Consider the following 12,849-nt stretch of genomic DNA (forward strand, 5'->3'; position numbering starts at 1 on the left):
GATGGGGTGAGTTTAGTGGGATCAGCAGGACTCTGAGTGACAATGACACCTAATATTTTGCAAGCCAAAGTGCCAACCCATGTGTTCGTGATGCTTTTGGTCAATACCAGGCATCATCAACCCATGTGCCCATCCCAAGGTCTGCACAGCACCATGGCCCTAAATGCAGCACCAAACACAACCAGTCTCCAGTGCAGGGTGTCCCTTTCCAGCTGGCTGCCCTGGCAGTGCCTCCTTCAGCTGTCTGAACAACTCAGGACCCTGTGGAAATAGTCTTAACTTACACATATTAACAATTTACATTATATTAATGTATTATAATCTTACATTATAATACATTAAGTAGGTGTTAGTTTGCTGGGCAACAGCAATGCTGCTTCAAGTGAGCAAAGCTGCATCCCATGGCTGCAGCACAAGAATGAACTGCAGCTCACATCCAGCTCTTTCATGTCCTCAGGGTTGTCTTTCTCACTTAGAAGAAACCCTTAATGCTTCCATAAAACAGTATTTTCCATTTTTTTTAACTAAAGAACCTCCTCACTCTCCATTTTCTGTAAGCCCACACATACAGAACAAGATGTGACTTTTTTGGTTTAAAATTGCTTTTATTTTACATAGCGAAAGAACAGTAGTAAGAAAGTAACAAAATTAATATCTGACTGAAAGAGCACAGGGCAAGTATCCAGAAATTCTCCACACAAAAAGGCTGATCAGTTTTTAAGACATGTCGATATTGCGAGATGCTGAGGGCAGTAAACACCTATGCTGATAAAACCGTGTGAAATACCCTAGTGCAGAGCAACTTCCAGACCACGTCTGGGTGCAGTGAGGCACATTACTGGGGTGCAAAGCAGCGGGGACACCTTGCTGGTTTTGTCCTGGTGCAGCTGGAAGCAGTGGGTCTGTACGCAGCCAGCACGGAGGCTGCAGCATCCTCCTGGCTGCAATGCGGCATCGGGTCGTATAGACACATATTTAGATACGTAAACAAGCTGGCTCTATAGAAAAGTGGGAATCCCAGTGTCAGAAGCACAGGCAGGATACACACCATTAAAAAACAAGTCCATGTAGGCTTTTAGTGAGATGGAGCTCTTTGTTTTCTGGATAACATCCTCCTAGGGCTGGACTAAGTAAACAGGGTGAAATCTTGGCCCTGTTGACTCCAGCAGGACAAAGAGCTCATCCTCGGTGCCACAGGCAGCTCCTCTGACCCTGGCTGGGAATGGGAGGCTGCTGCTTTCCCGATTTCTTGCCTTCTTGCCTGTGAGTTGCCTTCTTTCTGTGCTACACCTTTCTGCCCCTGCATCGCCCCCCATACCCACCCTAACTTGTCTTCTGCAGTTGGTCCGGACTCTAGGATTCAACCACGACCATGCTCAGGTTGTTGCTGAAGATGATCCTCCCATCCTTTTTGCTGCTGCACTCGGGCTGGCAGAGAGCTTCCTGCAGCCGCTGCCGCAGCCCCGGGGGCGCCGTGCCCAGGAAGTCTTTTGTCCCCGTCAGGAAATCCATCATGTGGCCTCCAACAGCGTCCCCCTCGATGAAGCACTCGGTGATATCCCAGCCCGACGGGAACTCATAAACGCGGTACTCAACACCCAGTCTCTTTAAAACATCCGTGATGCTGCTGGAGGTGATGTAGTGGCCACTGTCGGGGGGAGGCAAGCAGTGCCTGTACTTCTTCCATAAGCTGGCCCATCCACTACTGTCTGCCAGAGCAGAAGGGAAGGTTACTTTTGCAAAGCCAAGGCAGTCAAACACCAGCAAATGCAACCACGAAATGGTTTGCCTAGAAGGAGGGGTACACACAGAGGTACCAATGCACTGCGGCTGCACATGCACACTACCTATTAACTGCCCGGCAAGCAGTGCCTGTACTTCTTCCATAAGCTGGCCCATCCACTACTGTCTGCCAGAGCAGAAGGGAAGGTTACTTTTGCAAAGCCAAGGCAGTCAAACACCAGCAAATGCAACCACGAAATGGTTTGCCTAGAAGGAGGGGTACACACAGAGGTACCAATGCACTGCGGCTGCACATGCACACTACCTATTAACTGCCCTTTTGATAGAATAATGCAGGTGTTTTTATACGTTGAACATCAACTTTGAGTGCACATCAAAGAATACATACCTGAGGAGCCAGTCCCAGCTAGGAGGGGAGCAAACCTACGAGCAGTGCTAAAGGGAGCTTTAATGGCAAACATGGGGAAGTGTGCTTTATCCACCACATCACAAGTTAGGGTTTTGTTAAGGGCACACCAAAACCCACTTTTTCTTTTTTAAAATAAGTGTCATGCTGTTGTATGTGCCTCTTTTTCCTCTCCTGTCATATAGTCCACAGCTCTTGGCAAGCACCTGTTTTCCTGCTGGGGTCTGGGCCATAGCTGTGCAGAGGGAAAAGCCTCAAAGATGGGTCCTCCCATAGCTCAGGTTGTGGTTTTATAGTGCTGATTTCACCATGAAGAAGGTTTGACCTTCATTCTTTCCAGCCAGTAATTTCACAGCAGGAGGTGTCTTTGAGGTACAGAGCAATTCATCTGCTTCAGAAGCAGGGAAGTAAGAGCACAAAGACTGTGCCTAAGTGGCCCCATCAGGCATTAAGGTCTAAGAAACTAAGCCCAAGATCGCACGCTTCCTATGAAATACAGCTTTTATTTTATTATTTAATTACTATATGATAAGTGCTACTGAAATCCCGAGACAAATATTTGTGGCTCTCAAACTCCAAAGCTCTTCAAAACACCAGCAATGAAGCAAAAAAATCAAAAGTCCCTCTTACCTGATAAAATTATGATCAGGAGTTTACCATGATGGTCGAGGCAGCTGTGGAAAAACTTGAGAGTACTGTGAATATCTTCCACACGGTACAGCATCTAGAAGTGACAGAGTTACACACAGCCATTATTCCTCCTCCATCGTGCAATGGCCCTTCAAAGGCTTCTCCATAGAGAATAGTCCTTGACCCAGCCATCAAATCCCTGACACACTTTCTGGTTGTGAAATCAGCTCTCATGAAATGAATGCAAAATGAAATAAAAGCAAAATGAAATAAAAGCCTTTAAAGTGAGAGAATAACCATTTTTTTCCAAAACATAATAAGCACATATAACATCAGTGTCATCTTTATCAGAGACATAGCAGCATAATTTCTGACCCAAAACCTGACACAGGTGCTCATTCACTAACCTGTCACTTCAGTGCCATCCAAATTACTATGATAAGGCAAAAAAATATTTTTTTTTTGCAGCAAAGCATAAATTTTAGCTTCTGTGTGATGGCCTGAGACTTGTCCTGTTGTATTACCATACACAATTAAACCAGTACAAACTATAGACCAGAACCAGAGTGGATAGGGAATGAGGTTTGGTGTTTGCAGAGGTGCTGCAGAAGTTATCGCTCATGGGAGAACTGTGCTCAGCTCTGGTCCTCCTAATGCACACAGCCAAACAAAGGGAATAGTTAAAACTAATACTCCTATATTAAAGCAATTAAGATTACCTGGATCATATGGATGAAGTCGAATTTCTTATGTGTGCCTTTCTCTTTCACCTGTTGTTCGTACTCCGAGGAAGTGAGCTGGTGCCAAAGAAAAGAGACTTTCTGCAGGTCTGGAGCTTGATTCACCAACTCTGTTTTGTAAAAGGAGAACAGAAACATGAATTTCACAGAACAGCAGAAAAGTTCATTGTTCCCACTGATGGGCCTCGCTACCCCCAAGGCAGGTATAGCCGTACCTTTGTAAGCTGCCACGTGCTGTGGGTTGGGCTCTATGATTTCGTTGTCAATCAGGACCCCCGGGTGCGCAGCCTGCAGTATCCTGATCATTTTTAGATCCTGTTCACCTATTCAATAAACACAAACTCATTATTTTTACAAGTGCATAAATGAGATGAAAGGATGCCGGTGCCTCTGCTGCCAGGAAATCCCTCAGGTAGAAGGGTGGTACTGTCTACTTTTTGGCTTGCATGGTGGCATCTAACCCAGTGATAGCCTTACCATGATACCTTACTGCTCGAGGTAACACCTATTTACAGATTAAGCAGCAGAAGAGAAACCTGCTAGTGGCAATACTGTGGGTCATGGTCGAAACAATCAAAGATCAACAGTAGTTTTCAAGGCAAAGTTTGAATGGAAGGAGTCAGCACAGTTGTGCAACTTCAGCACGACACAGGGAGATCCATGCCTTTAGCACTGCCCTGGGGAGGTGATGGGTGCTCTGCTGCTCGAGTGACACAGCTTGGATACCTGGGGACCTGTATGGCAAGAGGAAAGACCCATTAACATGCAGTACCCTGAAGGAGCTTTCTGGGGACCAGTCACATGCTCTTAGTTTTTGGCATCTACTAACTAGTTGTTATCTTGGAGCTGCAAATAAAGACTCATATATTTGTGTGTAGGTGGCCTGCAAATTTAGCTCTTGGTGCTTCGCTGTTGCTGTCTAAGCTCCGGAGAAGCAAGTGGCAGTCTGTCCTTCTGACCTAGGAAACTCCCAGCCTCTTTTGAGGTGATGCAAATCACTCTTGTTTCTCTCAGAAACTTCACCAAGTGTACAAAGTCCATCTGGTTCATCTGGGACTACGGAAATAGGCAGCAGAGGTGGCCACCTTGAGTGGACCTTTGTGAGAATCCTGACTGTAGCTGATGGTGAGGCCTAAAGATAGTCCTGTCCCTGCAAAGGTCACACACAGGGGGCTTGGTATGAGTTACTGCATCTTCCCTAGCCTTTCAGCTGATGGACCAGCGATGGGAAAAGTTGTCATCTTTGGCAGCTGTTGCAATAAATAGAATTCAAGGAGGCAAATATCAGCCACGTCAGCAATACAGGGACATCCAAGGAAGGACAGGTCTTTTGAAACTGGACAAAAAATACCCAAGACCCCTGAGGAATGCAGTGGTAGCAGTGCAGGGCTGGCCAAAGGCACAAGGAAAGAGGTTTCAGCTGCATGAAGGTGGGTGGATAGACCAATATTGCTGACAGGAAGCAAAAATCGCTATAGCAAGCATCTGAATCATTTTGGACAGTCCTAAATGCCAGTTAGTACATGCCTGGGGTGGCGAACACCGGCAATTAGAGGTGCTGACGTGGGCTTTCTGCAGGCTTAGGGCAGGTGGGAGGCAGAGCATCACTGCCCCATGCCCTGGAGCCACTGATGGTGGCTAATGGGTATATCAACACTAAATGGGTATCCTAAAAACTGATTGGTTTGGGGATTGGGGAAGGTTAGGAATTCAAGCCCTCTGCAAACAGCAGCCCATGATGGCACTGACTGGGAGGTTACAGCCAAGATCCTCAAACCAACCATGGAAAACATGGGGTGAATGAGAAAATGTGATCTGGACCAGACAAGTCTTTTAGGATGTGGAGTTGGCCGCTAATCCCCATTAGTATTTTTGCCAACTAAAGTAATTCTGGGTGCTCTGTGAAATCAGAGTCCGAGCTGGAAAGGTCAGGGATCAGATATAACCTTTTGCTCAATGTCATCCCAGCTCACTCCCCGCCCGGCTGCTGAAGTTCAGCTCCTGCAGCCGTGGGCAAGCTGAGGGGGTGCGAGAGTGTACCCCTGCCCCGGCATCTGTGAGAGGCAGCTACCCAGGACAGCCAGGACATCTTAGAGCTTTTATTTTTCTATTAAAGTATCTTCTGAAGAGGAAATAAGGAAAAATGAGTACAATGGAAAAACTTCATTTTTCCCATGTGTTTTCTTGGAGGCAGAAATTTGGGTTTATATTACTTAATGAAAATGGAGTGCAGTTGAGAATGAAATCATTTCTTCCTCCTTGCTTTCTCACGTGCTCTAACATATTCCCAGTTGGGGAAAACTATTCAATGCTATTTTTCTCTTACCCAGGAAAACAAGCAAAAGGAGTGAGAAAAATACTTTCATTTGAAAGCATTAACACTTAAAATTCAGCTGCAAATACTTTTAAAAGCAAAAGCAAACTCTGAAAAATCAAACTGCCACTTCTTTTATCTACTTTTTATTTTCTCCCAGTTTCCCAAGGCACTAAGTTGGATGTTTCAGCACTTTTTTTTTTTAAACGCAAATGCATTTAGCACAGCTTTAAAGCCATTTTTCCAAAAGACTGTTTCTCTCTGGGGGGAAATATCATTTGCAGCTAAACCTTACTTATCACCAGATAAAAACACAGTAGTAACAAACGCGTCTTGAAAAAGCTGATGAGGCTCCATGCTAACGGTTGTGGCCAGATGGTTTTGCACCACCTGGAGCAGAGCCCAACTTTGGCCTCTGGGATCCCTAAAAGCAAAGCAAAACCAGACACCCCTTTGGATGGGAAACTCTATGATAGGGCTTTGTGCAGAAGGAACCTCTCAGATGTTTCTAATTCTCTCCGATGAGGTTTGAAGATGCTCTTTACCTGTGCCGCTTCCAACTCCCAGAACGTTTATAGTTGATTTTCCATTGCCGAGACTGAAATGATAAATACACATCATTTAACCACACCATGTCACCCAACTTCATGTTTTAATTCTAATATCTTGGATGCCACATTGGACTGGAAATTTAACTGAGTTTTGCCACATGAGTTGTGATAGAAATCCGAGTATCCCTTCTGGAGATGAGCTATAACCAGCTGCACGGTGGGAGCCAGCCCCATATGAACAAGGTCATATTTCAAAGTACAGTAGGCATCAGGGTATAGAGTTTCTCATCCTTTGCCAAAGAGTTTTCTTCAAGCTGTGGCTGACACCGTGCAAAAACGTCCTTGGGGAGCCCCAGGGTGAAGGGTTCCCTCTGGGGGTAGCAGGGCTGTGCCTGGATGGGAAGAACACTGCTACCCAGCCAGGGCTGCAGGGACAAGGTCAGCTGGGGAGAAACCTCTGTGCCCTCAGGAGACAAGTGTGGTTATCCAATACTGGATATAAGTGCTCAGAAAATTTTAAAATCTTGCTATCCAGATTATTGGAAAAAATGTCATTTCAATATTCATTTTAGTTTTAAATTGGGAGAAAAGGTCAAAATCTTCAATAATTTATACCTTAGAAAAATTGCTTTTGAGAATTTCCAAAATAAAACCCCAACCTCGTGGTTCTTAGCAGAATATTTAATACCAGCCTGGCTCAAGGATGAGGAGCCCAGGCTTGAGGCGTCTCGTCCCTCTGACATGCTTTATGGCCTCATCCTCCTCTTGGGCATGGCCTGTGCAGAGGGATTGTTTCCCATACACAATCTCAGGAAACACCACTGCCATGACTTAATGAGAGGGGAGAGAGTAGCAGATCCTGCTGGGTGTGAGTTAGTCAAGGAGCCTTAGACCTAATGAGGGTCAAGACCCTTTCACAGACCCACAATCAGCATCATAGGAAACCACAAAACTTAACAGCATCTAAAATTCACATAAGTAAATTTTGCAATTACAATTTCCCAATACAAATTAAATTTGATTATTACTGTATTGCTTATTCTTTATATATACCTGATTTGGAGAGTAAAAATTTACCTGGCTAAGTTTTTTTCTCAGTGGAGAATACAGTTTCCGTAACATCCAAAATTTATCCAAACCTGAAAGATCTTTCTTGTGCTTCGGATCTAGACTGCTCTAAAACTTATTTGCAGTCACCCAGTCACATCAGTACTTCAGAAAACTGATTATCATTTAGTACTTAGGCACTGCAAATCGACTTAGGATAGAAATAAGGAGGTCTTAGGGGATTGAGAAAACCAAGAATTAGTCACTAGAAGAGAATTAGAGATGTGTTTCTGTTCGGCCTGATGTGTGACGAAGTCCCAAAAGCACAGAGAGCACACAAGAGAGAGCTTTCTTTTGAAAACAAATAAAAACAAAAACCCCACAACAAACAAGAGAAAAAAAACACCTTTTAATCCTTGGAAAATCAGCTAATGAAAAGAGATGGACATGAAAATGAGGTTTTGATTCTTTCCTTAACGTAAGCACAGTGTATTAATTGAAATAGCGTGTACTCTGGAGTCATTAAACAGAATATCCTAAAGAACACTATTAAGGGACTTAAAACTGAAAAGCACTGAAAGTTCATTCATGCTCCAGAAAATCCTTAAACATCTTTGCTGGCCCTTGAAAGCAGGTTGCTCTCCCAAGATAACAGACGGCTTTCCCACCTCAGTGGCAGCGCTTCTTACCCAGCCATGATGTTGGGCAATTCTTCCTTGTTGAACTCGTCCATGCACTGGTGCTCTGTTGAATGGTCCAAAAATGACTGAAAGGCTTCTACATATTCCTCAGCCGTCAGACTTCTCATGGAAGGGATCACATACAGCTCTTGAGAAACAAAGAGGGATTGTGTTAGTGGCTTCAAGGCAAATGAAAGATCAAAGCACTTACGTCATGGAAGAAACCCAACCCATCCCAACAGAAGCCAAAGATTTGGAAAGATGGTAGAGAGGACGTATGGCACGGGAGCCATCCAAGCAGCTGGGCTCGTGTGAACACTTTCCATCCTGTTCCCACTCAGGACCTGAAAATTATTCTTGGATGCCCTTTGACATCAGTGCATTTAAGTGCCTCATTACTACAGGTCTCCCTGAGGAAAATATCGCCATAATTTCCTGAAGATGCTTAGCTAAAAATTGGGTACCCAGTCTTCAGAAACAGAGGTAATGAATATTTTTCTGGAAGGCTCAAGGCAAGAAGGTGAAGGGAATCGCCCACCAGGTCCAAACCTGGAGGCTCGTGCACATACTGGATGGCATAACCAAAATCACCAGCTCTTGGCACACTTCTTATTAGGGGTGATGCAACACAAAGACTGCCAGCTGTACCTGGAGCAAAAATAGTCAACCACATGCACCACATTTCTGACTCCTGCTGGCATGGGACTGTGGTGTTCAGCTGGGGAGGTGAATTCCCCACTGGGAACTGCAGCTTGTGGCCAAGAGGGCAACCGATAGCAGAAGCAGTTCATCTGAATGGGCTCATGCTCAAATGTGGGTGGCTGAGTCAAGATTTCTAGCTCTGAAAAAATGCCCAGGTCTATTCAAGGGGTTGCAAGCAGTTATTACAGAAAGCTCACTTTCCTGATGCCTGATTCTAATGACAGGGCACAAGCTCTGGCCAACGGCTTGGGCCTGAGGAGCCCAAGACTAGGAGCTGAGACTCATGAGCAGATGCCATTCAGCTGAGTACTGGCTCTGGGGTCTATCTCAGACAGGGGGCTGCAGTAGGAAGGCAGTTGCAGTGCCAGCCTCAACAAGTAAGATCAGCATTGGAAAGGTAATATTCAATAGAAAAACCCCATCTTTTCCTCATAAACGAAAAAACGAAATTTTGCCTTTTGAGGAGCTGCTTATTCATCATCTGCATTTAGTTGCCCCTAATATGAAAGCTTTGTATGTCTCACACAGGACCGTGCAATCATAAACTGGATGCCTGTACTGTTTCCAAACCCACATGCTGTTGGCAGCTGTGTTTCTGGTAGGTATGTATGGAAACCCTATGTCCAGCCCTACTGGAGGCAAAGACAACATCTATCCTCAACAGTTTGAACTAGACCCTAACGTAAACCTGAAATAACTCAAATTGCAGTCAGTTTAGCATCCTCTTTCTTTTTTTTTTTTAATCTCTAACTCCAAAACAATTAAAACATGTTTGTCGTGATAGCAAGCTGAATTGGCATTTGACTTTAGTGGTGTTGTGTTTGTTTGTTTGTTTGTTTTTCTCCCAAATACCTGAATTATCATGTGGAGTTGTCAGAATCTCTGCTTCAAAGTTCATGCTGGGGAACCTATTCCTGTAAGGAAAGTATAGCACTTCAGTTATTTGAGGAACCTGCACTCGTTTTTGAAGCTGCATTGAAAATGCAGAGCAAAAGGAAGATGCTCCAGGACAAATTCTTCTTGTCTGGTAAGCAATAATGTTTGTTCTATTTTACTAGAGTAAGTAAAATCAAATCTTCAAGGTCAGCTGATCACACATCAGTATCAGCAATGGACTGGCCACCTGCACCAGTGTTTGTCTGAGATGTGTTGTGAAAACTTCTCCCTCTGAAGAATCCCTAACCAGTTGATACGGTGGAAAGCATTAGATTGACTGATATTACACACACTGTGAAACCTTTAATCCTGAATGGAGCAGAAGAAATAGCAGTGAAATTAACTTCAGTTTTTCCTGGCTGCAAATATTACACTGGATAACTTGTGGAAGGCACAGAACTCAAAGGGCAAAAATCAAAGAGGTCATTTGACCATATAAACATCTTCATCGAGTCATAGATTTTCATTCTTAGCTTAGGGGTCTTTGTGAAGATTTCCTCTGGCAAAGTGTCTCATCTGTGAAATAGAGATGAGGTGCCACTGGCAAAAGGAAAAAAAAAAAGGAGCAAGGACCTCACTTCTGCAAAGAAAGTGTTGGGGTGAGGCTATCTATGCTAGGGGAATAGTTATCTTCTGGGTAACCACAGGTCAATATCGAGATGCACAGCAAGACTTAGGGGTTACAGTCCTATATAACCTGGGTTTAGACACATTGCTGCTCCCAAAGCCTTGCCATTAGAAAATGCTCCATGACAAGCAGTCTGCAACAGCAGTAAGCAGCCCTTGAGTCCCCTCTGCCAGGGAGAAAATTCCTGTGCAACAAGCGAGGAGGAGGAAAAGAAAAAAGGGAGTTTGGTAGCAGGGTTTTGAGATACAATATCTAATGACTGTGCTAGCAGGTAGCAAGGAAGTGACCGCATGTGCAAATAGTGCTCTGCTTTGGTTGATGAAGGCAAGAAAAGACTGAGGTGAACCAGAAGTCTGAGATGCTGAGGTGCTGCCAGAGCCCGGTTGATCTCATCTGAGTTCACTGCCAAAGCCACGCACCTGGCTCCCAGGAGGTATCTCAAAGGTCTCCATTCCACCACCTCAACCTCAACTCTCCCTGGGAAAAATCTCACAGAGATTCAGCAAACAAGCCTGAACTCAGGCCACCTCCATAAGCTCCAGCTTGGCTGCAGGCCAGTCCCTCCAATTTCCACTCAACCCCCTGACCTCTGCCACCCCTGCCTGTCAAAGCAGAGGACTGGTTTGAACTCCCAGCTGGCTGAACCGAGCAAGACGGTTTTCAGAATCAATCTCCCACTGAAATGCCGAGGGGCAGTGTGGCTTCCCCTGTGCAGAGAGAAACAGCTCTCAGGGTCCGGGGGCACAAGCTTCATTTTTGACCGGTCAAACGTCTCCAGCCATCCCAGGAGAGCTGCCAGGTGACCTGGGCAGACTGCAGCACAAGTATTCACCAGGATGAGTGATGCCAGGATAACTCTTCCACCGAGCCTTTTGCCATTTTTGCCCAGGCAGGGTTTCTAAGGTTGATTAACGCTTGTTGCTGGGAAGGTGAAACAGCCGCAATTATTGCTGGGAAAAGGCAGACTTCCTCTAAAATCTCACTGAAATGTGACTCCATCTGAAAATTGAGTGCAATACTTTGGGCTGATGCTGCCCATTCCAAGATCCCCAATACCCAACAGCAGGACCGAAGCAGTGACTGCCAGGGCATGCGATGCTTGTGGGCACAGCTCATCTCACCACTGCTCCTGGATAGCTTGGAGCTCACCTTTAGAGAGGTGAAACCAAGAGGTTTAACCCCCTCCATGAACTGAGCAGGTTGCATTGCAGGTGTAGGGCTCAGAGGGAATTCACAGGGTTGCTTTAAGTGAGGCAACACCTTTGAGTTAAAAAAGTCATTAAATTCAAGATGTTTTTAGCAACATAAATTGCAAAAAACCATCTTCATAAGTCATAATTTCTTAACTCCTAAACTTAGGCTACTGAGGGGTAAAGATCTCCTCACAAAGCCTAGCCTAGCCCCCAGGACACGGCCACATCTGCTGTTACCCCCCCACCGTACACAACTCCATCTGTGCCACAGGGACAGGGATGAACTGGCGCTGTGGGCAAACACACACCCTCGCACCCTTCCGAAATCCACCTACCTCTTCATCTCCGGGGCCGGGTCCATGGTGGGTGCCGTGGCAGGACACGGTGGCTGGGCACAGGGCTGTGGGGTTAGGAGTGGGCCTGGCCCCTATGTCAGCATGTCCGCCGGCCGCTCCCCCCGCCGCAGCAATGACGGTGACCCCGGTGTGCGGCCGTGGCCTGGCTGGCACCTGTCACCACAGGCAGCGTCACTGGGGCGTGGAGGGGAAACCCGAGCCCCGCGGGGACAGAGCGAGGGCCCGGGGCGGGCAACGTGCAAGGCCTGGCATCTGCAGGGCTGGCCTCATCACATGGGAGCTGCGCTGTGTGCAAGGGGCGAGGAAAAAGAAATACAAATAAAAGGGACAGGTTGAGAGTTTATAGTCTTTAAAATCTGAGTGGAAGTGGCTGAGGGGTGTCAGACAGCACCAGGCAGACCCGAGGCCCCCAGCTGGGGTGGAGGGACAGTGAGCCCAGCCTGCTCCTGCTCTGCTTGCTAAACTGCAGGGATTAGAAAGTGAGGAAGTGATTTTTGGGGGAGAGCTTGCCTAGCTGGAGGTAGCTGGGGGTCGCCCAGGATGGGGTTTCATGGCTGGAAGGGTAGTGGTCGCTACTACAAATACAGAAAATCCTGGGTGCTCCCTGCACCTGGATTTGGCCTTGAGTCCTGCCAAGAGATACAGCATCCAGGGGACTGATTCTTCTTTTGATTAAAATCTAATAGCACAGAGGTGAAAAAGAAAGGATGTAGAGACTCTGTGACACATGACGTCTGGTGGTAGAACATACAGCATTGGGATTCTCTCCACTAACCTTTCCCTGAAGGCAACAGACAGGAGAGATATAGCAGATGGCAAATAAAACCTCTTCCCCAGCTGAGATACCTCCCCCAAAACACCACTTGCTCCACACAGCTCACAGAGGCCAGGAATCAGGCTTTCAGGTGGGATGCTTCACCATC

General features: G+C 46.1%; 1 protein-coding gene across 1 annotated transcript; it reads right to left on the reverse strand.

The window, feature by feature from the left end:
* Nucleotides 1-1,353: 1,353 nt before the first annotated feature.
* Nucleotides 1,354-11,931, reverse strand: LOC104542052 (histamine N-methyltransferase A-like). Its single transcript, XM_010186252.1, has 8 exons — nucleotides 11,906-11,931; nucleotides 9,666-9,727; nucleotides 8,121-8,259; nucleotides 6,379-6,431; nucleotides 3,735-3,842; nucleotides 3,499-3,629; nucleotides 2,780-2,873; nucleotides 1,354-1,709 (listed from the first exon to the last, which is right to left on the reverse strand). The coding sequence occupies exons 1-8, from the start codon at nucleotides 11,929-11,931 to the stop codon at nucleotides 1,354-1,356; spliced, it is 969 nt and encodes a 322-aa protein (XP_010184554.1).
* Nucleotides 11,932-12,849: the final 918 nt, after the last annotated feature.

The sequence above is a fragment of the Mesitornis unicolor genome, unplaced genomic scaffold (assembly GCF_000695765.1).
Source record: "Mesitornis unicolor isolate BGI_N332 unplaced genomic scaffold, ASM69576v1 scaffold1626, whole genome shotgun sequence".
NCBI lineage: Eukaryota > Metazoa > Chordata > Aves > Mesitornithiformes > Mesitornithidae > Mesitornis > Mesitornis unicolor.

Excerpts from the sequence above, each read along its gene's own strand:
- LOC104542052 (XM_010186252.1), bottom strand. The coding sequence starts at position 11,931 with ATGGACCCGGCCCCGGAGATGAAGAG. Across the intron at positions 6,432-8,120 it reads TTGCCCAACATCATGGCTGG|TCTCGGCAATGGAAAATCAA; the intron begins GTAAGAAGCGCT and ends TTATCATTTCAG. Across the intron at positions 1,710-2,779 it reads CCTGATCATAATTTTATCAG|ACAGTAGTGGATGGGCCAGC; the intron begins GTAAGAGGGACT and ends CTGCTCTGGCAG.